Here is a 23,255-nt window from a genome sequence, read left to right on the forward strand (position 1 = left end):
ACACAACAACCATGTTTCGCCGTGTGGCTCTCTCAGTGTTATAGGCTCAAATCTGAAGGCTGTTATTGTTACAGAGTTATGGTGTGAACTAAAAAAGCAGTAAGAATAGCAATAACCTCAGGAAATTACTTCCAGAAATTAATTTGCAACTGTAGCTTGGGTATTTGACTGGAGTCTGGGTGGTGACTGTTAAGTGAAAAAAGTTGGTCACTTGGTCTGAGGCAGCGAGACATCAACAAAACAGTACAAAATTTTTTAAAAGCCAGATAAAAATGTATAAAAAACAATAAAAAACAGCCGGAGCCTAACCTCTTCTTGGAGAGAACTGAGACAGCAATGCTAGTTCTGAGCAGCCATGAAATGGCAAGATTGCCAAAATACTGGCTGTTTCTTCCCATGTTGTATATCACATTGTCAATCATTAACTGCTCAACAATAAACAGAGTGAACACCACCTACAGGGTGTAAAGCTAGTTACACGTAGTATCATTCATATGTTAGTCCATGGACATTGACAATTTTTCATTTTCAAAGTTTTCAATACACTAAGATCCGACAACATGGTAACGTTAACACTACAGATCCTGTTAAACTTAATATTTTATTGCATTAACTCTGAAGGCAACAAAACAGTCAACAACACCCCCAATCAATGTATCTACGACTAATACAAGAAAGGTCAGGATGTAACTAATTAGTAATGTCTGATGGATGTTGAAACTCCAAAATGTGCCTTATTTTATATCTTAGACACTTGTTGATAGACTATAACGTTAACTTCATGCTGGACTTTCAGGCCAAACCACTTCTGAACATATGTTAATCTATTGTTATCACAAATCAGCAATAAATTATTCATGCAGCAAGATAGGCTGCCCTTTTCACCATTTCAGTCATGGGGCTTCTTGTAATTAAAAAGAAAGGTCGCAGCGATATTGTTACCTGGACACATACAATAGCACGCCAGGGTTCGCCTGTTTGAACGCATTGTGTCAAAGACGCATTGATTGCTTTATAATAACAGTTGTTTATTACCCAACCTATGGCCATGATTGCAAGCGTGTCTGAACGCCATGTTCCTCCATAGTAACAAGAACGGTTACACGTTGGCAATACTCCAGCCTCTAGTATGATCGTGTACAATATATCGATGATAGCAGTTACACATATGTTTTGATCAGCTGGCCAAAGCGCGCGCGGTCAATCAAATTTAGACAGTGTCCAAATTATGCCACGCTGACTATCTGTGTAACAACACACACACGGTTATACTACAATATTGAACAGCAGGAGAGAAGGATGGAGAAAATTTCAACGCCATTACCTCTGCAACTTGCGTCCACGCATCTCTGAGTTTGAGGAATGAAGGAATCCGCGGATTTGAAGGCGAAGTCAGACAAAACGATCGCAAGAATCGCCACCAGCCGACCGGCGGCCGCCATGTTGGATTTCCCTTTTGCGACGACGCAGGCGCAGCTTGGCGCGGACACGTCAGCGGGAATCGCGTCACTTGCGGAAGTTCCTGGCACATTCCAGTGTTAGTCTGTTTGGGAAGGGGGTCATTTCAGCACTGTAAACATCTAACGACCAAGGGTGGAAAACAACACCATGCATATCCGCTTGCAATCTGATGCATGTATATGATAGAACAAATCAACCATCCCCGGATTCACTTTCACTTTCAAAACATTTCACTTTCAAACCATTGATCTATCTGTGTTGGGATCTATTAGGACTTTATTAATTCAATATATCGATGTATGGGGGTAATAGAATGTAGAAACAATTGATTTGGTTGGTCATATATTGCTATCAGATAGCTTACACGTATTTCCCTCGGTGCTGACACTGGTAGGTGCACACGACTTTGATACTGTAAACGTCATTTGCCTGGACGTAACGTTATACACGTGTGCTGAATTTTATAGTACGCCATAAAGAGTCGCAGTCGCAAATACACACATTGGGAAATATGCAGATTCCAGAATGGCTGTGTGTCCCATTCAACTTCTTAATTAACACTTTCGATATAAAGAAAACATCATTATCTTAAAAATCATTATCTTTTTTTTTTAAATTTTGCTCGATCAAGGAGTTTACTAGTAATATAAAAGGTTTTAACATCCTTGGCTCGATACACCACCCAGGGTATCCCACAGCCTTTCAAATATGATGTCACTGAGGAATATACGATGTAGTATAAAAATCTGTGACGTGTTAAGACCTTTGTTTATATCAGCCCATTGACGCCCGTGCTTTGTGTGTTGTGTTTGCATATGGCATTCAACGATCCCGGATCTTGCTCACAACTAACGTCAGGGTCTGCTCGGAGCTGTACGTACGAAACAGACTCGCGCTCGATATCGGTGAAACTTTACCGGTGTTGTGCCGTTTTATCCCACAAGTATATACGGAGTTCAATTTTGTATTAGTAGACAATTTCCCCCATATCTTGTGTTCAAAATTACAATCAGGTCTTTTTCTTCTCGACATATTGAAAGTTTATTTGCAAGTTCATGCCCGTAGGCCCATTGCAAGTATATGGAAGAAACAAAGATAGGGGACACGCATGTCACATTGAACAGTGATAAACATTATTGTGCAAAGAGGCATAGCCTGACATGTCATGTTTGAACGAGACACGTCCTTGTTCCCTTTAATATCCCTACACCCCCTCCCATCTTAAGACCTTTAGACGCAACACTGGCACACCTTGTTCTTCGAGTCTGAAGATTTGTTTCTTTTGTCCCAGTCAGGTATTATCCCTGTATCAACACCTGGCATCTCCTGGCGACAATCATGCGTGGAAAGAATAACATCTACGTCATCGGTCACTAAATATGCAGGCTTTTATTCAGCGATACAAACGACATTTCCTCTAGATCTGATTAATGCTTTTTGCATCAAGTTCATGATGGACCAACACAGGCGACAACTGTTGCTAAGTCAATAAAACCGTAAGGTGGTATGCAGAATGATGTAAGTCAGCTGTCAGAGATCTCATTAAATGTACATGTATGACGAACACCTTTCTTTGTGGTTTAACGTCCAATTGTAGCCATGTAAATCTTTTGAGTTCGTTTTCTTGTAACAGGTGTTCGCCCGAGGATTATTGGGTCGGGTAGTAATACGCCATGCTCATCAGCGAGATATGACAGAAATATTCTGTTGCTTTTTTCACCGTTAGCTTACAGCCTGTGACCCGTCTTAGAAGGACTTACGATACATAAACGCAAGGTCCTAGTAGCAAATGGGAGCGACTTAATTCAGCTAACATCAGATGACGTCCACTCGATCTGTATCTCAGTCAGCTGCGGCGGTGGACCTTGTCAAAGCTATGTCTAGAACGGTGGTGAAGCCTGACCGTGCTGTTCTTGAGTAACTCTGATGAAGTTTCGGAAACAACACGACTGAGTGGTCACACTGTGGGATCATGGCTGGCGGTAGGGAGAGAGCCTCGCCGGGAGGACTCAGCGTCTGCAGTTGGCCCATGAGCGCTCCACTGAGACGGGGTAAGTCAAGAGGAAGCCAGAGCGACATTGGGCCGCGTCCACAGGGCCCCGTCTACCGAAGGAACAGAACGACAATCACGTATGACGTCTGTAAGGGACGATGTTCTGGAACGCAAGTCTTAGAACAAACGGACTCGGTCGGCAAAAACACTTCACGAAGTCTGGAGACACCCGAGTCGCGCTTTGTCATGGCAGACGAAGATTGCCTTTGCGGCAAAGTTTTTCACATGAGCGATGCCATTGCGGTCGTGCCGCCAGGTAGCACGCCAAGGACAAAGGCAACCACCAGATGGTTTACTCCTACGTCTGTGAAAAGTGCAGGTACGGACTGTCGTCACCCCGGTAGGATTACAGCGAGCAGGGCGACCATGTGTGTGGGAGATAAACATATCATGGACAGACTCTGGGACCTCAACAGCTATCTGGACAACGGTGACATCCACCGGCCTTTTTCAGGTGATGGCTACTAGGCGTTTGTCATATCCCAGTAACTGTCGAATTATCATTGACATCCATCGTGACGTCCGCGTTTGAATCTCAGTAATATAGACTCTGTCCTTTGTGTATCGAAAAACAAACAAACTCGTGCATGTTCTCCAGTCAAATTTCCTTCTATTCTACATTTTAGACAATACAAGACTCTATTTCAATTTCTTTAACCCAGACCACTTTACAAAGCATTCCCTTTGAAAACTCCACAATTTTGGTTCATAGCTTTCTATGCAGTTTTCAGTACTGTAAGACTCTATTGTCTGTGTTTTTTAAGTTTCCGTGTCACTCCATTCCTAGTCGAGGTTAGTATTCATGCCAGTGTTGTTGAAAGAACGTCTTGAAGCTGTTTGCACAGACGGTGTTCTTAAGAGTGGATCTCTCTCACAGTGTGCTTTTGTGGATGGCAAAGTAGTGGGTTTCGCGAGACGTAAAGGGTTCAAGTCGTTTGACAGCATCGGACAGTGTTTTTAAAAGTCAGAGGGTTAAGATGTCAGCACACAGGTGGACCTCAGTAGTGGGTGCCTGGAACACTGGTACACAGTGAAAACATTCTTGTGACTAAGCGAATCGATTGAAATTGAAGCTTCCCGGTCCAACTGAGACATTTTCACTTGTTTGATCCAGAGGTAGTGGCCGCGATCAGTCGTAGTTCATGATGTAATCATGACTTTGCTGACAGTTTCTGTAAACAGTTTTCACCTGTTTGCCTCACCAAACGGCACAGTCTTTTGTGAGTAATGAAATAGTCCACACACGAACCACAGTTGAGTCGCACAACATGTAAACTTCAAGCTTAAAACTGCAAAAAACTTTGTCGTCACCCCATGTGCCCAGGCGACGACCTAAACATCTTGTTATTGGGCCCCGATCGAAGCCTACAGAGAACTTGATGAACAATCTATAAGAGTAGAGCTCACTAAAGTTTGTTTATCTGTGTGTATGTGTGTGTGCGTGTGTTGAATTACAAAACTACAAATGAATTTTTAGGGTAGAGCGACTACTAGTACCTTCCACTTATTTCCACTATGAAATATTATTGGTTCAGCTATTAACTTGAAACAACACAGAAGCTTTAGACACACCTTAACGGTCTCGTCTTTCCAAATCAGCATGTGCCAGTGACTTTCCAATTCATTCACCATCATCCGATCATTATACAAAATGTATGATACCTAATCAGTCTCTCCGTATTTTCCCAGGCCCCCCTGCCCACCCCTGGTTCAAGACTCGTCTGTGCGCCGTGCACGACCTGCGGCCCCCCACCCCCACCACTCCGCACCTCCCCGCTCTGCCCAACAGGGCCGACCGCTTCGAGCAGATGGTTCGGCGGGAGGCACGAGCCAACGCCCGGCGGCAGCTCCCGGGCCTCAGGACGGTCACGCTCGTGTGGAGGAACATGCGGGCCAGGGAAGCGTACAGTCAGCGGGAGCTGCACTACTTCGTGTCCATGATGGGACCTGTGGACTCCATCATGCTGATGTGTCCCACCAGTGCACGAGTGGTCTTCAAGGACACGGACGCCGCTTGTAAAGCAGTCAATGCCACGGGCAAGTTTGGCAGGCCGGATAACCGTCTGTATTGCAACTGGCTGCATCGAGGGATGGACAATAAAAAGTTTAGATTAAAGGGTCGTCAGTTGGTGGTACAGTACGATCCAACGTTATACACGTAACAAACAGGTTGTTCCAAGACTTTTATATTCTTCTATATGAACTTGCGTCTGTGATCGTTTGTGCCATCTGCCGAGATCAGTGATCACCAAATCACCTACTGAGATTATTGTTAGTCAAAAAGTTTCTTGTTACAAACATTTCCATGTTATTTTTTGTTATAAGCCGTTTTTGGTACCGCTAAGCATCATCGAATAAACAAGCATTTATTTGTGTGCTGCTCATCATCATTGCTTATTTATTACTCACTTTCCTGGCCAACCACAATCTACCAACGACGACCGTACGCGTCTTTACTTTCACTTCACTTTATTGTTTAACCAGAACATTAGAACTCAGGCTATCGACCTGTTTTTCAGGTATAAAGTTTGGGAACAATTACATAACACGTATGTGTGGTAAAAACCTTTGGACTCCGCCAGGTTTAGCCGCCTTACCTTTTCTATAAAAGTAAATTTAAGCGTTACAGATACAATATTTCCTTAACATAACTACTGGTTAGAATCTTTCATTTTACCGTGCTGCTAGACATTGCGTGTGTATTTGTGTGCTACTTCTCCAGGATACTGGGTACTACAGCCAGTGCCCTGATGTGGTAAATTGTCGTAATTCAATGACCAATACTCAATAGAGAATATATGTCTATAATTTTCTGAAGTCCTTTGCTAAGCAGCTAAGGACCAACCCACAGAACCTCTGTCCACAGGATCAGTCCATTGATGGCTAGATAGTTAATAAGCAAGGAAAAGTTTAGACAGTAACAACCAGAAGCACTGACAAAGCTGCAACTGTTTTTGTGACAACTTTATGGGGGTGGGGTGGGGGGGTGGGAGACGGTAATGACGACTTTAGGTCCAGTGCTCTGGGTCAGGTGAAAACTTTCGAAATCCACCTGCACAAACAAGTGGCGCTGCCTAGCGGTACTAAGCAAAACTGCAACCAACTTCAATCGAAATAGCGACGTAAATCCAACATGGCGGATGAAAACGTGAAGAAAGATGAAGAGACAGCTTCTCTTGACAAAGAGGAGGACAAAAATGCAGATGTAACTAAACCGGGTGACGACGGTAAGCAAGAGACATCGCCGTCGGCGTTTGGAGGCTTCAAAGTCCCAGCACCTTTCAAGAAACCGGCTGCATTCGCACCGAAAAAGTCCAGTCCGAAACCTGCTCACCCCCCTCCCCACCTGGCGAAAGAGGGTCTTCCACAGAAAGGTGTAGAGAAGAGACCTGGCGATTCTGATGGCGCAGATAAAGCACAGCCGCCTGAACCGGAAGACAAGGGACCAACAAAAACAGACAGAGACGTTAAGGCAACAACTGCCGACAAGAGCATAGACTCAGAAGAAACACAGCAAAGTAACGGAGACAAACCGAAACCACTGCATTCTAAAGAAATCCCGTCAAAAAAGAAACAGAGCCCCGCAGAAAACCTCCAGGCACCGCCACTGCCTTATAAAGAACCGGCCTGGAGCTCCGTACCTAACAAACCATACAGTCTGGAGGTGTTGAAGAACGGCTGTATCGTCTCCAAGTTAGAACTGACGGGGAAACCGTTCTATGTGTTTGGAAGGTTGGACAGTTGTGACGTCACGTTAGAGCACCCATCACTGTCCAGATACCACGCCGTGGTGCAGTTCAGGGGGGAGGGGGATGGGGAGAGGGAGAGGGGGTTCTACCTGTACGACCTGGGTAGCACCCACGGGACGTGGATGAACAAGATGGAGGTGAAGCCCAAGGTGTACTACAGACTCAGGGTCGGCTACATGATTAAGTTTGGAGGCAGCTCCAGAATGTACATCTTACAGGTGAGCAGAGTTTAACAATGCCGTAACATGAATAAGCTCTTGCTTAAGAAGACATCATGTACATGTGAGTATCACAAACACTAATGTCTGTGGCTATAGCAGACCCCTCTCCACTCTAGGGGCAGTTCAAGTTCAGCTTGCTGCTAAAAGTGTGATTTAATCAAACAAAGGTCAATGCCAAAGATATGTTTGGGATGGTAATAATGCCATCCTTAATCACTCTACAGTTGGTGTATAGTGTATGATACCAAACTTACTAGTAACTGACCAGTACACAATAGAGTTTAATTGCTAGCTGTAGAATATTGTGTTGCAGTCTTACAATATAAAGGTACAGGGTACATTTTGAGAGTTGTGGATAAGAGTGATAACCTTCCTTATGGGTGTTCATCATTCCTAGTACAATCATTAAAAATGTTCCTCCTCCCCACCCATGCTGCAGGGACCAGACGAGGACCAAGAAGACGAGTCTGAGATGACAGCGACAGAGCTGAGGGACTTACACCGGCAGGAGAGAGAGAAGACAGAGCAGGCAGACACAGACGATGTGACGGAGTCCAGGGAGACACAGGAGGAGGAGATGGAGGAGTGGAGGAGGAAGAAGAAGAAGGAGAGGGATGTGGAGGAGGAAGGCATCAGCTGGGGCATGGGTGGGTGTGGTCAACATTCAATACACCTTCATATGCGTACCTACAATGAGGGTAGTATTAAAAGAAAGGAGAAATAACATTGTAAAGAAATTGAAATAGAGATAACAATGTCAAGTTTTTACATTGTATTATGGAGGTGTTCTGAACTTCATATCATGCTGCTATCAAATGTTAAAATATACCCTTAACTAAAATCATCATCAGCTTGAGCCCAGATCATCATCTGGCAAAAAGAATTTTAGTATTTGTTATGTACTTAAAATGTGGAATGTTTCTGTAAACTGGCAAAGAAGTCTTGTAAATATTGAAAATAATGTTGTAGATCTGCAATGACATTATATTGATTTCCCCACATAGAGGAGGATGCTGAAGAAGAGGAGGATGAGAGGAACCCATTTTCCTTGGAGCTAACTGAGGAGAAAGAGGCATACTATGTCAAGGACCCCAAGAAAGCCTTGAAGAACTTCTTTGAGAGAGAAGGTAAAGTTGTTAAACTTTTGATACTGTCATTGTTTGTACTTATCTCACTTTGGATAAGTGTACGGTTGTTTCTTTTGTTATATATGGCCTCCTTCGGTCAATATTGACCATGGTAAAATCCAAATTGATGTCAGCCCTACAGCATTGACTGTGGCTAAACAGTCCTATACGAGAATGACAGTCTCTGCCACATCTGTAAGCTGACTCAGGTCTGTTGCAGAGCTCTTTTCGCAGGATCTGCTTTTCTTCTGCCATGCGCATCAGTCTGGTTTCTCCTGATTCACCCTGATTTTAGCTGCCTGGACAGCGTTTCTTTTGTTATGATACATCTAAATGATGTGGTTTTTATTTTAGGAGAAGAGTTGGAGTATGATGTTGAAGAGAAAGGCACCAGTTTCCACCGACAGTTCTACTGCAGAGTAAGGTATGTTGACCTGTAGTATCATATATACAATGAGGCTTTAAACTGTGTGTGTAAAATGAATTTAGAAATTAGAGAAGTACATGATTAATATACTGTTGAGTGTGCAAGAACTGCAAAGATCAGATGAAGATTTCTCCCCTCCCTTCCTCCCAGGTTACCAGTGGAAGGCCCAGACGGCCGTGAGCAGTACGCAGAAGCCACTACGTCTGGTAAGAAGAAGGAGGCTGTCCTGGCGTGCGCGCTGGAGGCGTGTCGGCTGCTGGATGCATATGGAGTACTCAGGCAGCAGGGATATAGTAAGTCAGAAACACATGAAGGATGACAAGATCTTGATAGACAACATACATTGTGGCAACATACTGTTGCTGTGTTTCACTGATTTGTTTGGATTCCATCTCAACATCTAATTTTATTCCAACACTTGTGTAAGATTTTAAGTATTTAACATGTTAGCTGTTGTACATTGTGTTTTAATGTGATTCTCAACTGTGATCAACTGATAAAGCCTAACTCTTGAATACCAACTCACTTTATCCGGGACAACATCGTGGAAGACAGTTTTCATCCCATCACATTTTACTGTGTACTTTCACCTCATACAAAGGGAAACTTGTCCTGTCTTGTTTCCCTTCAGAATCGAAGCGTGTGACGAGAAACTGGGAGGAGAATGATTACTACGACAGTGACGAGGACACATTCACGGACAGGACAGGGGATGTGGAGAAGAAACGGATACGCAGGATGAAGAAGGCTGGCAAGGACGACAACGTCACGCACACATACGACAGTCTGGTCAGTGGGAGGATGTTTTAAACATTGCTTTTTTAACTACAGTTGATAATGTTGAAATGTGCATCTATGATTTATAGTTCCAAGGTGGTACATATATTACAATACATGTAGTAAAATTGCAAGTGAAGTATTACCGATATGGTTAGTACATGTTGAAACTTTAATTTTACCAAAGCTTACCTTTAAGCAGTTTGGTAATTAAATGGCTCAATTTTTCCCTACCTTAACAATGTTCTGTTTTGATGATTTCTACATTTATATCCCAATACTGTAAACAGTCAGCTCAGCATGAGGAAGTTGTAAAGGAGCTGAGGGCTACTGAGGAGAAGTTAGCAGCTGCCAGGAGAAGTAAGAATGTTTTCACTCTTTCCTTATTGTATGTCTGAGCAGTATTCAGTGTAAAGCTATGGTCTTGGAGGGCTTGTTATCTTACAACTGAGGGATTTCCCATCCAGAATTAGATTGATGAATGTTATGTAGAATTCATGTAGAATTCTATCTATCCCCCTGGTTAAATGTTGTATTCAGCATGCAAAGGTACAGACAGGGTGGCTTGTTAGACCACAACTGAGTTATTTTCCCTGCTTTCCCTCCAGAGTCAGACTCTGAGGAATCAGAGGACCCGCTGGAGGCCTTCATGTCCAACATGGCGGCGGGGTCGGGGCTGACCAAGGTGGAGGTCAGCAAGCTGCGGCTGCGTCTGTTCGAGCTGCGGAGGGAGGAACAGCGGCTGGAGAGACTCATGAAGGTGGCCAAACCTGCAGACCTCCCACAGCTCAGCACGTGGGTCGCAACTGCTTCATTTCTGCATATTTGTAGAAAATTGGTCATGACTAAACATACACAAACTAGATAGGAAATGAGTTGTGTAGGACAGAAACCTTGGTGTTTGTATACATGTACCTTATCAACCCCAACAGCAGTTTTCTACTGTACCTGTACTCACAGTTTCTTTGCTTAACGAGGTCTTCAGGAAATAACCTAGTGCAGGAAAATTAAACTGTCCCCTCACTAGTCTGCTACTAGTCGGTGGTGCTTAAGTTGTAGTATTGTTTTTATGTTGCTATCAACACCTTTATACAGGACATCATCATCAGGTAAGGCAGGTGAGTCCAGCACAGGTGTGGCCACTAAGAAGCAGCCATGGAGGAACCTGCCCCTGACTGGAGCCATGAAGGGTCGGCACACCTTAGCCAGGAATAAACCTCAGGTGGGGTGGTGAATCTTGGTAATACACATCTACTTCTGTTTCTTGATTGGTTAACGAGAGGCTGCACTTTTGTTCTAGTGCATTGTAGAAGTAAAAGTTTGATATTTTCCGTATTTGCAAATGTTTTTACAATTAGTCAAGAAATAGCCTTGTTACCAACTGGGAATAGTTCCTGGTAAACTTCATTTTGTAGTACATGGGGCTTTGATAGAAAATACTGTGAGCTGGACCAGCCATCGTCATGTGCGCAGTGTGAAGATGAAGTGTGCATTTGGGGTACAATCCCATCTATAAGCAATGGACAGTCTGCATATACCGGTAACTTTTTTATACATCCCTTTTCACCATATGCTTTTACACACCTCCTTCAGCTTGTTGTACCCAAGCCAGTTCAAGTTCCTTCTACTATGGACCAAGGGGAGGAAGAGGAGGAGGATGAAGATGAAGTAGAGGAGAAAAAGGAAGAGGCTGTCACCATGGAGACAGAACAAGTCTCAGCTAGTGACTTACAGACAGGTACAGCTGCTACAGAGAGACTACAAGAAGAAGGGGAGCAGCCAACAATGGGTTAGCACACTGAATATTATTTGCAGGATTCCCACTAAATACCATGTTTAAATCTTCATTAGAAATCTTATTGCTAACAATTATTTATCTAATTTTGCAATGAAAATGGCTTGTGAACCAGAAATATATGTAAAAGTTCAACTTTTCTTCGTTGATTCACTTGTTCCTAGCCTGGGTACCATCCTCCGTATTTACTACTTGCTCTCTTTTTTTCTTGCTGGTAGCAACTTGTTTCGGTAAGAAGTATGTTCATGTGTTGCATGACATGATTTAGTAATCTTTTTGTATACATTTCTGCAGCAAATATCCAGGAATCCGTCAGTAAAAGACCCTGGGAAGGAGATGTTATAGAGGAGCAGGAGGAAGACCAGGCTGCAGAGGAGAAGTTTGTGGTAAGATATAATAGTAGGATCTCTTATCTGCATAAATGGTAGCCTCTGTTGCAGTCTTTGAACTGGGATGTTTTTTTATTGGAGGGGAGTTGCAATTTTTCCCATCTACATGACTTAATCCAAAGTTTGAATGACTGAATGTGATACTGACAAGCACTGAAGAACACTCCACTTTTACTCTGTAATAATCTTACACTGATGAAATGGTGAAAGTGTACAGACCTGTAGTGGTACACTGGTGGTTTTGGTATGAGCCACAGAACAGCTTAAATCATGAGGATGTAGAAAGGAATTAGGCATATTGGCTACAATTGGCTATTTGACAATAACAAGACCTTGTTTTTCCTAGGACTCAAAGCCACAAGTCCCCAAGAAGAAGAAGAAGTCTCAGTCCAAACCAGATCCTCCCATATCCAAACAGTATGCTGATGATGACCCAGACTACAGCATGTGGGTCCCACCAGATAGTGAGTACACACCTGCTACCTGTATATGTTAAACATAAGGTGATTAAATGCATCAATATAATCTATGAAAATTAGGTAAAAGATTTTTTACTTGCAGCTTCATGATTGTAGAATGTACTGAACAAAACTCACCTACACCATAGCATCATTGATTGTTCTACATTATCTCTGAGTTATTAATTTTTTGTTGTTTTGCAGACCAATCTGGGGATGGGAAGACCAGTCTGAATGAGAAGTTTGGTTACTGATATCATCAGTGACTGGTACAATGTTTCCACATGAAGAACTTCCAACTGTCAGTACTCACCCATCAAGCCTATTTCATCATGGGCTATGTGAGATTTTCTTGAAAATGGCCACTTAAATCAAAACTTTTAAAACCATTCAAGTTTCAGTTTACTTGGATATAAGAATGATATGAGAATGATCCCTTGCACCCTCGGCTAGAATGTATTGTATCCTAGATATCATTGTAGGACAAAAATATATGTGATCGTAATATGAGTTTGAAGTCAATGAAATGACTGGTCTAAATACAGTGATTGTGTTAAAATGTGCTTCACTGGAACTCCTGTTTGAGTTAGCCTATGATGATGATTGTTGGTTGTATATGAAGTAGATTATCTTGTATTTTGCTACTCGATTGTCAGCAACTTTTCATAGAACATGACCAGAGATCTGCATTGCTGTGTCTTGTCCTTTGTAGTAACAGGCTAGTTCTGTTGATGAGCACCACTAGATGTCTTTTTTTGTGTAGGACAAACTGGTAATAAAAACTGTTTCTTCTGTTAGCCTCCCTACAGGATAGCCATCTTACATTTACAAATTGTAGTTAAAGATCACAGTAACACATCACAGTGCACATGTTCCACCTACACTTCAAGAACTGGTGTCTTTGGGGACTTGCCTTTCAGTAGATATTTTTATTACTCCAGGGGGAACTTAAGTCAAAAGCAATGCCAGTAACCCACACTTCAAGTTTGTGCTGTACATGAGACCAATGGCAAGCACTGACTTTACACACAATATCTGTTAAGCTTGGTATTTACTAGATTTTTTATACATATGTAAATGCTAGTACATTGTATTCAACTACACACCATATGTGCAAACATTGCAGTGGCCATGACCACAGAGACACAACCATATTAAACATGGCAAACAACTTAGACAAAATTGTTTGGAGAGAGAGGCCATATTGGTTTGTCAACTATTCTCATAACTATCATTCAGTAGCTCAGTATAACAAATAAATATCAAATTGTAGGTTGGCACATTGTGACATTAATGTTTGAAATGGAAAATTTCAATAAAACAGTTTCCATCCATGTCACATCAATTGAAGTAAATTGCCCTTTGAATTCAATTAAGAATGAAGAAATTAATAAACAACTATTATTAAAGTTTCACAAGGCACTAAAAATGTATTACACTATAATTTCCATCTTTTACAGCAAGTATGATATTTGCAGCAGGTGATACTGTAAATGCAGAAATGTTCGCGGTGAATTATAGTTCGCGGTTTTCGCGGTGACCACTTTACCGCGAACTTAAAACCACCGCGAACATTTTCTATAATGGTATTAGACTGCAGTCTATGGTGTTACCGCGAACTTTAATCCACCGCGAAAAGTCTCTTTTTCCGCTACCGCGAAATTAAATCCCCGCGAACTTAAATGCATTTACAGTATTGAAAACCGTAAATGATATGCCTGGTACATGCGATAGACGTAATCTGTAATGACGGCCCGCCTTAGCAAAGACTGATATGCGGCAAGGATGAGTGAGTGAGAATGTGACTAAGGGTTAGGAATGATGCTGGTTCCTTTTGCAACTGGACTCAGAGCAGGTTGATCTCCCCCATGATATTGACTGGTCTGTCACTGTACCGCTTGGATATTTCTCCCTCCATCTACAAATAGAATAGGCCAAGAAATCAAAAGCTCTCTCTTACACTGTTTTCTACAGTATCATGAATATGAGATTAACATCTTACCAAAAGCAAGATTTTAATGCCATCAATAAAAAATATATTCATGCAAACATTTAAGAAGACTAGAAAGGCCGACATTTGCTTAAGAGCAAATACAGCATATTTCAGCCATACCCCTTTCCACGCAACATTGGACTGTTCCAAATCACCCCTGCGCAAAAATGGAACATCCTCTTAACAGTACATTATCCCCCAAAGTGGACTGGTATTGTGAATTGATTCCAGGTAAAAACAGAGCTTGCTTCTATTTTTCAGAAAATGACAATAATCACACCTTCCATTCAGAAAATTTTCATCATGACTGAAAATTGTTGAATGACTTCATGTAATGTCATTAACAATTTTCAGTACGATAACTAGGTGTAAGTTTAAAAAAGTATAAGCTCCTTGTGATGTGGGTACATTTATTATTGCAGTGAACTTTTTTTATTCAAGTAGGGCATACGATTTAATAATTATCAAGCAGGTGCAGGTACTGTAGGAGCGTTTGTTTTCTTCAAGCTGTAAAACTGTTAAACTGTTTTACTTTGTATGCAATCAGCCATCGAGCCAGACCCGGAAGATACGATTGAACCTTGTTCGAGGATTTATTTTCGTCTGTCTGGTCAGTCTGTTCATACCCTGGCGCTGAGAGTGTTTTATTGGGCTGAAACTCTGGCAGTTTAAAGTTACTTACAATTTAAATGTTCAAAGTTTATGTCAAACAACAACAGCACTAGGAAATGTGGCCACTATAGACAGGTGGTCACTATAGAGAAAATGCTGATCTATTGACTAGGAGCCATACGTTACACATGATTTCAGTACACTGATCATTAATCATATAAACATTGCACAGGTAAGCCAATTGTTTAGATGTACAATTAAGTTCAAATAATTCTGAAGAGAAATATTGATGAGAAAATAATCATTCTCGCCACTGTCTAACTTATAATTACGTATCAAAACTAAACGCAGATTTTCTAACTAACGCACCTTTCGCCGACTTCATCAAAGGACCGCCGGCTATCAATCAAACACGGCTGTTGATTAGACTTAGAGTTTCAAACAGTCATGTGCTGTGTGCCAGTTGACAGCGAACTTCATGCTACGTGATGTTTTACATTGCTTGGACCTTCTTTCCTACAGCGGTGCTTCTACAAAATATTTAGACTGTAACACTGAGTCCCACATGTTTTATAGAATAAAATTTGACGCAGAACAGCATTTTTTGCTGGGTATTTTTCTTGAAACATGTCCGTGGGAATATCAGCGAGGCGGCGACGTAGGGATATCAGACCGTCAACAAAAGTCGCACGGCGGCTAACGGCGCAGCGAAGATACTAGCGCTATAAATAAGCGCTTCAACTAAGGATGGCAACCCGTACAATATTTTTGTATACTGTTGAGCTAAGTAAAGTTTGTTGTTTATGAGGTTTTAGTTGTCTTTGAAGCTTTGACCCGAAATATTTTAAAGTCAAACTGCTGAAGAGAAGTAAGTGACTGCTACGATTATCGTAGATATGGCCCTAAAAAAACTGATAAAAGAAGCCTTCTCAATAGTCTAAAATGCAAGAGCTTCCGGGGGGGCTTCGCCCACCTGGGTCCCCCCCACAGTGGCCCTGTCCCTGGACCCCGCCAGGGACATTCGGCGGCCCCCGGACCCCTGTCCGACGCTTTGAAAAAATCCTGGCGAGAAGTCTGTACGGCCTGAGTCTTCAAGTTAACGTATTGTGTGGTCCCGCTTATGAATATTAATTAGCCTTCGCTTTCCTCTTCACTGATTGGCTGAACCATTAATTGAATTAACTCTTCCTGCCGGCTAGACGCAGGTGCAGATGTCGGCTCTGTGGGGTGAACGTCCGAAAGGTCATGGCATGGAGAACGAAAGAAAACCAATTTCCCCCAAAAAAGTGCTGTAATTAAGCCTTTTACAGTACTTTATGCCAAAAATTTCACTTGGATCATTTTACCAACTATCTTATGCCTATCTATACCAAATGTTTCTCATACCAGGGCACAGGGGTGCAAAATATACCGTTATAAGACCGTCAACAACAGTCGCACGGAGCTAACAGCGCAGCGAAAATACCATCGCTAGCGTTTCAACTTCGGATAACAAGTTATAAGTACTGTTGAACTCAGTAACGTTAAAGTTTGTTTTTAGTTGCCTTTGACGGTTTGACCTGAAATAGTGTTACGGTAAACTCCTGAAGAGAAGTTAAGTGACTGCTGCGATTATCATAGATATGCCCCTAAGAACTGATACAATATAAAGCCTTCTGAATAGTCTAAAATGCGAGAGCCTTAGGCGGGCTTCGCTCCCCCTGGCGGGAACACTGCTATATGCGGGATCATGAGGCCCCGCTTATGAATATTAATTAGCCTTTGGCCTCCTCTTCGCTGATTGGCTAGGTCTTTGATTCAATTAACTCTCCGGCTGACGCGCACAGGTGTGGCTCTGTGCGGGGTCACGGAAGGTCACGTCAGGAGGCCAAAAGAAAACAAATTTCCCCTCAGAAAAGTGCCAAAATTAATCATTTTAAAGTTGTTTATGTCAAAAATTTTACTTGAATCTTGTTACCAAGTATCTAATGCCTATCTATACCAAATTTTAGGTCATTTAATTGTAATACCAGGGTACAGGTGCCAAAAGTGTCCTTTTTTGGTCAAAAATTGGCCCAAAATCGCAAAAATAAGCATTTTGTTGCACTGTACACCAAAAGTGTTATTGAATTTATATGAAGGGATTATCAAGGCACATCTGTGTCAAATTTCAGCTCATTCGGTTGCAATACCAAGGTACAGGAGCCAAAAGTGCCCTTTTTGGGTCAAAAATTGGTCAAAAAATCGCAAAAATAAGCATTTTGTTGTACTGTACACCAAAAGTGTTATTGAATTTATATGGGGGCATTATCAGGGCACATCTCTGTCAAATTTCAGCTCATTTGGTTGTAATACCAGGGTGCAGGGGCCAAAAGTGTCCTTTTTTGGTCAAAAATTGGTCAAAAAATCGCAAAAATAAGCATTTTGTTGTACTGTACACCAAAAGTGTTATCGAATTTATATGGGGGCATTATCAAGGCACATCTCTGTCAAATTTCAGCTCATTTGGTTGTAATACCAGGGTACAGGGGCCAAAATATACAGTTTTGGTCTAAAATTGACCAAAAAATCTCAATAAAATCATTTTAGAGGCAGATATGAAAAAACTGAGAAAAAAGCATCAAGGTATTGGCCCATTCTACCCCTGTGCCAAATTTCAGGTCATTCGGTCCAGGAACGGCGGAGATGAATCACTTTGAAGATTTGACAGGAGAAGAAGAAGAAGAAGAAACATTACGAATACAATATATTTCACCATACTATGTATGGCTGAAATATAATAATAATTTGAGCAAGAAAGCAGCTTCCTCTAGGTGCATATGAAGAAATGAACTTTCATCCAACCTGTTTCTTTAGCTCTTTAGTCTTCTTAATGATGACTTGCAGTTTTGGCTCAGTCTGCCTCTGGTCCTGAAGTGCCTCCTGTCTCTTTTCGATCATAATGCGCTTCCTGGCCAGCATCTTGTCAGCCTGGTCCAGCTTCTGCTGAAGGTTGGCTGTCAATCTGTCTACATACCTATATGTGAGCATGTGAAAAGTATTTTATGCTTACCAACCTGTCATCAGAGGAAGAACCAAGTATTTGACAAAATCCTCTGACCCTGTAAGAGCATTAAGGCCTCAGTGAGTTGTTTCCACTGCTTCTGTTCTCTGGCATTCCACTTTACCTCTTACCTCATTTTATTCATGATTGTGAATTTGTTGCTGATTCTGCCTATGAATTTTCTCACTGGCTCCCTAAGACATGTACATATCAGGAAGTTAATGACAGGAAAAGAGATATCCTTTGATATCCTGATATGGGACTTATGACCTAACATCTATCAGTGTCCCTGATGTGCCTAGTTGAAAAAAAATAAGTGTGGAAACACAGACAAAAAAACAATACCTCCCGTGTCTTGGAGGTAAAAAAAACCTTCAGCCATTATCAAATAAAGGGTAATGCCAAAATACCTAAGAGGACAACAGAAAGCCAAGGCCACGTGTACTCACTTTGGAGAAGCCTTGAGCATGTACAGCTGTCTCATACGGTTGTTTGTGAGCTGGGCCAGGATGGTGTCTACAGGGGCGACCATGTCTGTGATTTCCTCCACGGAGCGCATCTGCAGCTCCTGAGGCGCCGACTGGAATATTGTTTCTGCCACTACGTTGTTCTCCCCCTCCATCTCAACCAATCGCTGAGCCAGGAAACCGGAGAGCTACAGCAACGGACAGGATAGATGTGTAAAGGGTAGGTGTGACAAGTTGTTTGGTGTAATATAATAAGCTGCTGTCACATTGCTGCTGCCACACTGATACTGGTGTGTTATGCCAAAGAACAGTTGGTTACTGTAAATGCAGAAATGTTTGCGGTGGATTAATGTTCGCGGTTTTCGCGGCGGTCGCTTCACCGCAAATTTAAAACCACCGCGAACATTTTTCCATAACAGTAAGAGACTGCAGTGCATGGTGCTACCGCGAAATTAAAACGACCGCGAAAAGTCCATTTTCCCGCTACCGCGAAATTAAATCCCCGCGAACTTAAATGCATTTACAGTATATTGGCTATATGGATAGAAATACAGCGTTGCATAGCAATCCAGTATTTGTGTTATGTGGCTACAGAATCTACAGGAGTTGTTGCTATGCTGAATACATTTTGATGGCAAACTGGAACACTGAGCTAAAAATCTAAACTATTAGTTTGAACATTCTCTGCTATCTAGAAGTTTCCTACCTCCCGTAGTTCATTTATAACCTGGTCTCTTGTTTCTTTGTTGTCAAACAGGGACAGGGCATCTGTTCCCATGGCAACTCTGCTGTCTGAAAGACAAAACATTTGTGTTCCTCATATAAACAATCCAATAGTCTATGGGAGGTGGAGGGATAAATCACACATTTGGTAATGAAAAAAATAATAAAGACAATGATAAAGATACAAGTGATGCTTACCTGCCACTGCACTTGCACCATTCTGAGACTGTAAGACACGAAAGGGAAAAGTGCAACTGCAATTAAAAAAATATAACAAAGGTACACATGGAAGGCCTAGCTAACAAACATCAATAAAACATATCTGACTCTCCCTTCTGCTACTCAAATTTCACTAAAACTATGACTGTAATAGAAGTTACTAGTAAAATATGAAAATTTTCATAACCCAACCTGATCAGCACCACTGCCCTCCACTGTGATGTCCAGGTCAGCATCTCCTCCCCAGTCTATCCCAGCATCCTCTGCTCCCCCTGTGTCCATGCCTCCCCAGTCGATCTCCCCACCCTCCTCCTGACCCTCCCCACCATCATCCCCCCAGCTGATCTCCCCATCTCCACCAGCAGCCTCTCCCGAGTCCTCCCAGCTTATCTGGAAGAAAGGCAAGGTGATGGTTAGTCAGATCAGCATGCTGGTAGTTTTATACAATACATGGCAGTGTCAAATGGCAACTGGACCAGGTCATCATACCAACATACATTGTGTCCTTGGGAAAGGAACGTTACACAATTTTCCTCACTCCATCCAGGTGTTAAAGGAGAGGGATGGGCTCCTCCTTCCAATACTGTGCCCTAGACACAGTGGATTAACACGGCCTCTATGGCCTCCAAGGCTATGTGACCATTTTACAATATACCAAGGAGCTTTCCTTGAATATTCCAATACCAGTTATTGTGTGTAAAATACAGCAATTTTGTTTCCAGATTTTATCCACAAAGCCCGCTAGGGTACGTTGGAAGAAAGACCTATGATATCAACCTTAAGACTCAGGTACTTTTTCAAAATTTACATGATTATACTGTACATAAAATCAGTTTAATATTTGAATGTTTAAGCTCCTGAACATGATAGACACACCTGTGGCTCCTCAGTAGCTACAGGCTCCCCAGCCCCGGGTAGACCAGGCTCCACCACAACTGTAGGCACCTCCCCTGTCCTCCACTGGTACACGGTGGTGTTCCCATGTGATGTCAGGTACCTCAGCATGGGCACCATAGAAACATCTGTCTTAGAGCCATCTCCAGAACTGTCAAATTAAAAAGAAGTACCATAAATGTCAGTACAAATACCCACATACAAGGTAAGTTCCTTTGTAATTAATGATTATAATATCAAAATGTCATTTACAACCAACTATATAAATGGTCATAAATCCATTAGGTTGCAAGTTGTAAGACCATTTGTAGGCATGCCAATGTTGTATCTCTTACCTGGACAACAGGAAGTGTACAAAAGCTGAGTAGAAGTCTATAGCAGGCTGTAGGGACTTGGTCTCCTCTGCTAGTTTCTGATGGATCCCTGGCAGTTGTTTTAACAATGCCAGCAGCTCAGAACGAATGTTCTTCCCCTGTAGAACAAAACACTTCAGGTTTTATGGGTATAAACATTTCGTACTTGGGATTTGATGAACATATTTTGTTATTTTGCTATATTTTGTTATATTTTTCCTTCAAATTATATAACATTCATCATAAAAATAGATAAAATTTTCCTTTATCTATTGTTAAAAAGTATCAGAAAAGATACACCACAGAGAATGTTCTCACCACAATGCCTAGCTCCTTGCATGATGCCTTGAATCCTTCTCTTTCTATTCTGGCTTGGCTGGTAAAGTCTGCCTCCTTCTTCACACATTCCTATTCACGATGAAGACAAATAAATACTCAGATGAAATCACTAAAGAAAGCTATTTGAAATTTGTTAAAGAAAAGTGTTCTATAAAAAGAGATCTGTGCTGCAAGTACGAGTAACAACCCACCTCCTGTGTCTGTTTGTACTTTGCTATTTGTCTCTTCACTGCTGGGATCTCATAGTTCACATTCCTGGTCAACAACTGAGCTCCTTCAGCTGTAGGAGAAGTGCAAAGCTTAGATTAACCATGGTAGTACACATGTAGTACCATAAATGTCAATGCCATGCTACTTGGCCTATATTATAAGTACTAGTGATAGTTAAAATCTGGGCCAGGCATAAAATGCAGCACATACTATAAACTAGTAGCTCTGACTCACCAAGATTTACATTGTCTTTCTCATACAGTTTGACCACCTCTTGCCAGTCCTGAAGAAGAACAGATGGATGCATTAGTCCTCAAGATAAAAATCAAATGTCTTTTATTCTTTAAATCATTTTAACTTGAATGTCCTTAAAGTTTATTTGCTGCAAGTCATTAAAACATTTGTGGACAAAGCTCAAGAAACTGTTTTGTGAACTAAAGACTTGACCTTTTATTTACACAGGTCATAAAAACAGCTATGCAACAAATCAGCTTAGAAAAAAGACCTAGAGAAGGACCAGTTCCCACCTTCATCCGTTGAGAGGAATACCGACCAAATATATCTTTGGTGTTTGCCTCAGAAACTTTCAATAACTCTACTATCCGCATACAGTGGAAGTAGTTTATATCTGTTGGAAGAAAAAAACAATTTTACCTTGATTGCAAAGAACCATCATTAAAAGTTATGATAATAAGTTTCACAATTAGTATGGACAGACAATCTGGGTGCTTAGAGTGCAAAAATGACAGTATTATACAAATACATGTAATGTAAAAAAAAAAATCTAATTACACAGGGGGAAAATGTAGTGTACAAAGTAGTTCTAAGTTAGTGGTTGAAACTTCCATGCTGGGTTTTATTGCATACGGGGGGGATTCAGAGGTGGTTTTAAGTTGCTTTGAATAGGCACAAAACACAAAAACCACCATGACTACTAGTATTTCCCCTTTTACAGGAAATTATGTGATACCGCCTATATAAAGCTGTATTGCTGACATTCAGCTGAACTTACATGTTCCCTGCAGCAGTTGTGTGATCTCCTGCACTTCTGGCATGTCCTGTATGGCGGCGTTAATTTTCTCTCGTACAACCAGGGCTGCTGCCTGCCACTGTCGGTTACAGTGCCTTCTGTCTACAAGCCAATCTGCGGTAAAAGTATACAAAATTATGCTACTTGTGACAGATGTAATCAACCACCTTGGTGTAATCAGCTTCAAAGAATTGGATAGCTAAATGTTTCAAATACGTGTTACCCAAGTTTGTTATAGGTTTGGAGTATGTTACAGTTAAGTTGTCCATGTCATAATATGAAAAGCAACATCAAATCATCTAGAATAGATATTTCTGAATGTGTGTGACAAGTTTATTGGAATAGAAAATATTAAAGGTATTGGAATATAAACACACCATATTTACTACACAGAAAAAAAAAAATGTACATCTCTGTCTATGCCTGCCCCTGATGTACAACATTACAATGTGGCAAAACTCAACATTCCAGCTTAATTACAAATCATTTACGTGCGTAAAGACGATGTACAAATTATGCAAAAACTTTTTTCAGAGCAAAGTGTGCCAAGACAATAATTGCAAGAGGAGGGGCGGGGTTGACAACTCACCCAGTAGCTTGTTGTAGTGGATGTCGATGGGTAGTTTCTGTATATCCTGTTGAGACACCATATTGGGTTCTTTATCCTCCTCTGTTCTCTTAACTTGATATTGTCCTATAGACTTTGTGAGATCAGGAAATAGGCTACCAGATGGAAACTCGGTCTCAGTGCATTCGCCACGCAGGTAACTTGGGTCAAAGGTTACAAAATGGACGATCACATTCTTGAAGATAGGTAAGATTTATTATTCTTTGTGCTTAGAGATAGACATCATTCAATGTGCATATGTACCTCAAAGTATTACTAAATGCATGAAACATGAATATTTTATATTTTATATCCATTCATTTTCTGAT

The 23,255-nt window shown here is 41.6% G+C and overlaps 4 protein-coding genes across 9 annotated transcripts in view; 2 read left to right on the forward strand and 2 right to left on the reverse strand.

The window, feature by feature from the left end:
- The window catches only part of LOC118412823 (transport and Golgi organization protein 1 homolog), a 33,607-nt gene extending 32,106 nt beyond the window's left edge, over nucleotides 1-1,501 (reverse strand). For all 5 annotated transcript variants that reach the window (XM_035815894.1, XM_035815887.1, XM_035815872.1 and 2 more), the window contains exon 1: nucleotides 1,325-1,501. In XM_035815894.1, the coding sequence (XP_035671787.1) occupies nucleotides 1,325-1,442 (118 nt within the window). In that variant the 5' untranslated portion in view covers nucleotides 1,443-1,501. The remainder of the gene's footprint in view (nucleotides 1-1,324) is intronic.
- A 1,770-nt stretch (nucleotides 1,502-3,271) lies between these two features.
- Nucleotides 3,272-6,094, forward strand: LOC118412859. The gene is made up of 2 exons (XM_035815906.1): nucleotides 3,272-3,968; nucleotides 5,204-6,094. Exons 1-2 carry the CDS (start codon nucleotides 3,434-3,436, stop codon nucleotides 5,674-5,676), a joined length of 1,008 nt encoding a protein of 335 aa, XP_035671799.1. The 5' UTR covers nucleotides 3,272-3,433; the 3' UTR covers nucleotides 5,677-6,094.
- Nucleotides 6,095-6,595: 501 nt separating this feature from the next.
- LOC118425697 (kanadaptin-like) lies at nucleotides 6,596-12,768 on the forward strand. Its single transcript, XM_035834741.1, has 13 exons — nucleotides 6,596-7,481; nucleotides 7,924-8,131; nucleotides 8,489-8,611; nucleotides 8,966-9,035; nucleotides 9,189-9,331; nucleotides 9,670-9,827; nucleotides 10,106-10,175; nucleotides 10,424-10,610; nucleotides 10,911-11,037; nucleotides 11,409-11,604; nucleotides 11,905-11,996; nucleotides 12,346-12,463; nucleotides 12,662-12,768. The coding sequence occupies exons 1-13, from the start codon at nucleotides 6,648-6,650 to the stop codon at nucleotides 12,709-12,711; spliced, it is 2,376 nt and encodes a 791-aa protein (XP_035690634.1). The 5' UTR covers nucleotides 6,596-6,647; the 3' UTR covers nucleotides 12,712-12,768.
- A 1,383-nt stretch (nucleotides 12,769-14,151) lies between these two features.
- LOC118428863 (CDK5 regulatory subunit-associated protein 3-like) lies at nucleotides 14,152-23,099 on the reverse strand. Of its 2 annotated transcripts, XM_035839107.1 has the most exons (15): nucleotides 22,909-23,099; nucleotides 22,302-22,433; nucleotides 21,817-21,917; nucleotides 21,524-21,572; nucleotides 21,271-21,359; nucleotides 21,059-21,148; nucleotides 20,723-20,859; nucleotides 20,370-20,538; nucleotides 19,686-19,883; nucleotides 19,473-19,500; nucleotides 19,258-19,343; nucleotides 18,534-18,739; nucleotides 17,886-18,057; nucleotides 14,260-14,375; nucleotides 14,152-14,206 (listed from the first exon to the last, which is right to left on the reverse strand). In XM_035839107.1, the coding sequence occupies exons 1-14, from the start codon at nucleotides 22,967-22,969 to the stop codon at nucleotides 14,304-14,306; spliced, it is 1,590 nt and encodes a 529-aa protein (XP_035695000.1). In that variant the 5' UTR covers nucleotides 22,970-23,099; the 3' UTR covers nucleotides 14,152-14,206; nucleotides 14,260-14,303. The 2 variants fall into 2 exon arrangements, with proteins under 2 accessions (XP_035695000.1, XP_035695007.1); XM_035839114.1 differs by lacking the exon at nucleotides 14,152-14,206 and having other exon boundaries at nucleotides 14,255-14,375.
- Between the last annotated feature and the right edge of the window lie 156 nt (nucleotides 23,100-23,255).

This window comes from Branchiostoma floridae, chromosome 1 (assembly GCF_000003815.2).
Source record: "Branchiostoma floridae strain S238N-H82 chromosome 1, Bfl_VNyyK, whole genome shotgun sequence".
In the NCBI taxonomy this organism is placed as follows: Eukaryota; Metazoa; Chordata; class Leptocardii; order Amphioxiformes; family Branchiostomatidae; genus Branchiostoma; species Branchiostoma floridae.

Coding starts and splice junctions, on each gene's coding strand:
- LOC118428863 (XM_035839107.1), bottom strand. CDS start 22,969: ATGGTGTCTCAACAGGATATACAGAAACTACCCATCGACATCCACTAC. Junction 19,884..20,369: donor TAGCTACTGAGGAGCCACAG/GTGTGTCTATCA, acceptor CCTTTCTTCCAG/ATAAGCTGGGAGGACTCGGG. Junction 18,058..18,533: donor ATGCTCAAGGCTTCTCCAAA/GTGAGTACACGT, acceptor GCTCACATATAG/GTATGTAGACAGATTGACAG.
- LOC118412859 (XM_035815906.1), top strand. CDS start 3,434: ATGGCTGGCGGTAGGGAGAGAGCCTCGCCGGGAGGACTCAGCGTCTGC. Junction 3,969..5,203: donor CATCCACCGGCCTTTTTCAG/GTGATGGCTACT, acceptor GTATTTTCCCAG/GCCCCCCTGCCCACCCCTGG.
- LOC118425697 (XM_035834741.1), top strand. CDS start 6,648: ATGGCGGATGAAAACGTGAAGAAAGATGAAGAGACAGCTTCTCTTGAC. Junction 8,612..8,965: donor GAACTTCTTTGAGAGAGAAG/GTAAAGTTGTTA, acceptor TTTTTATTTTAG/GAGAAGAGTTGGAGTATGAT. Junction 11,997..12,345: donor CTGCAGAGGAGAAGTTTGTG/GTAAGATATAAT, acceptor TGTTTTTCCTAG/GACTCAAAGCCACAAGTCCC.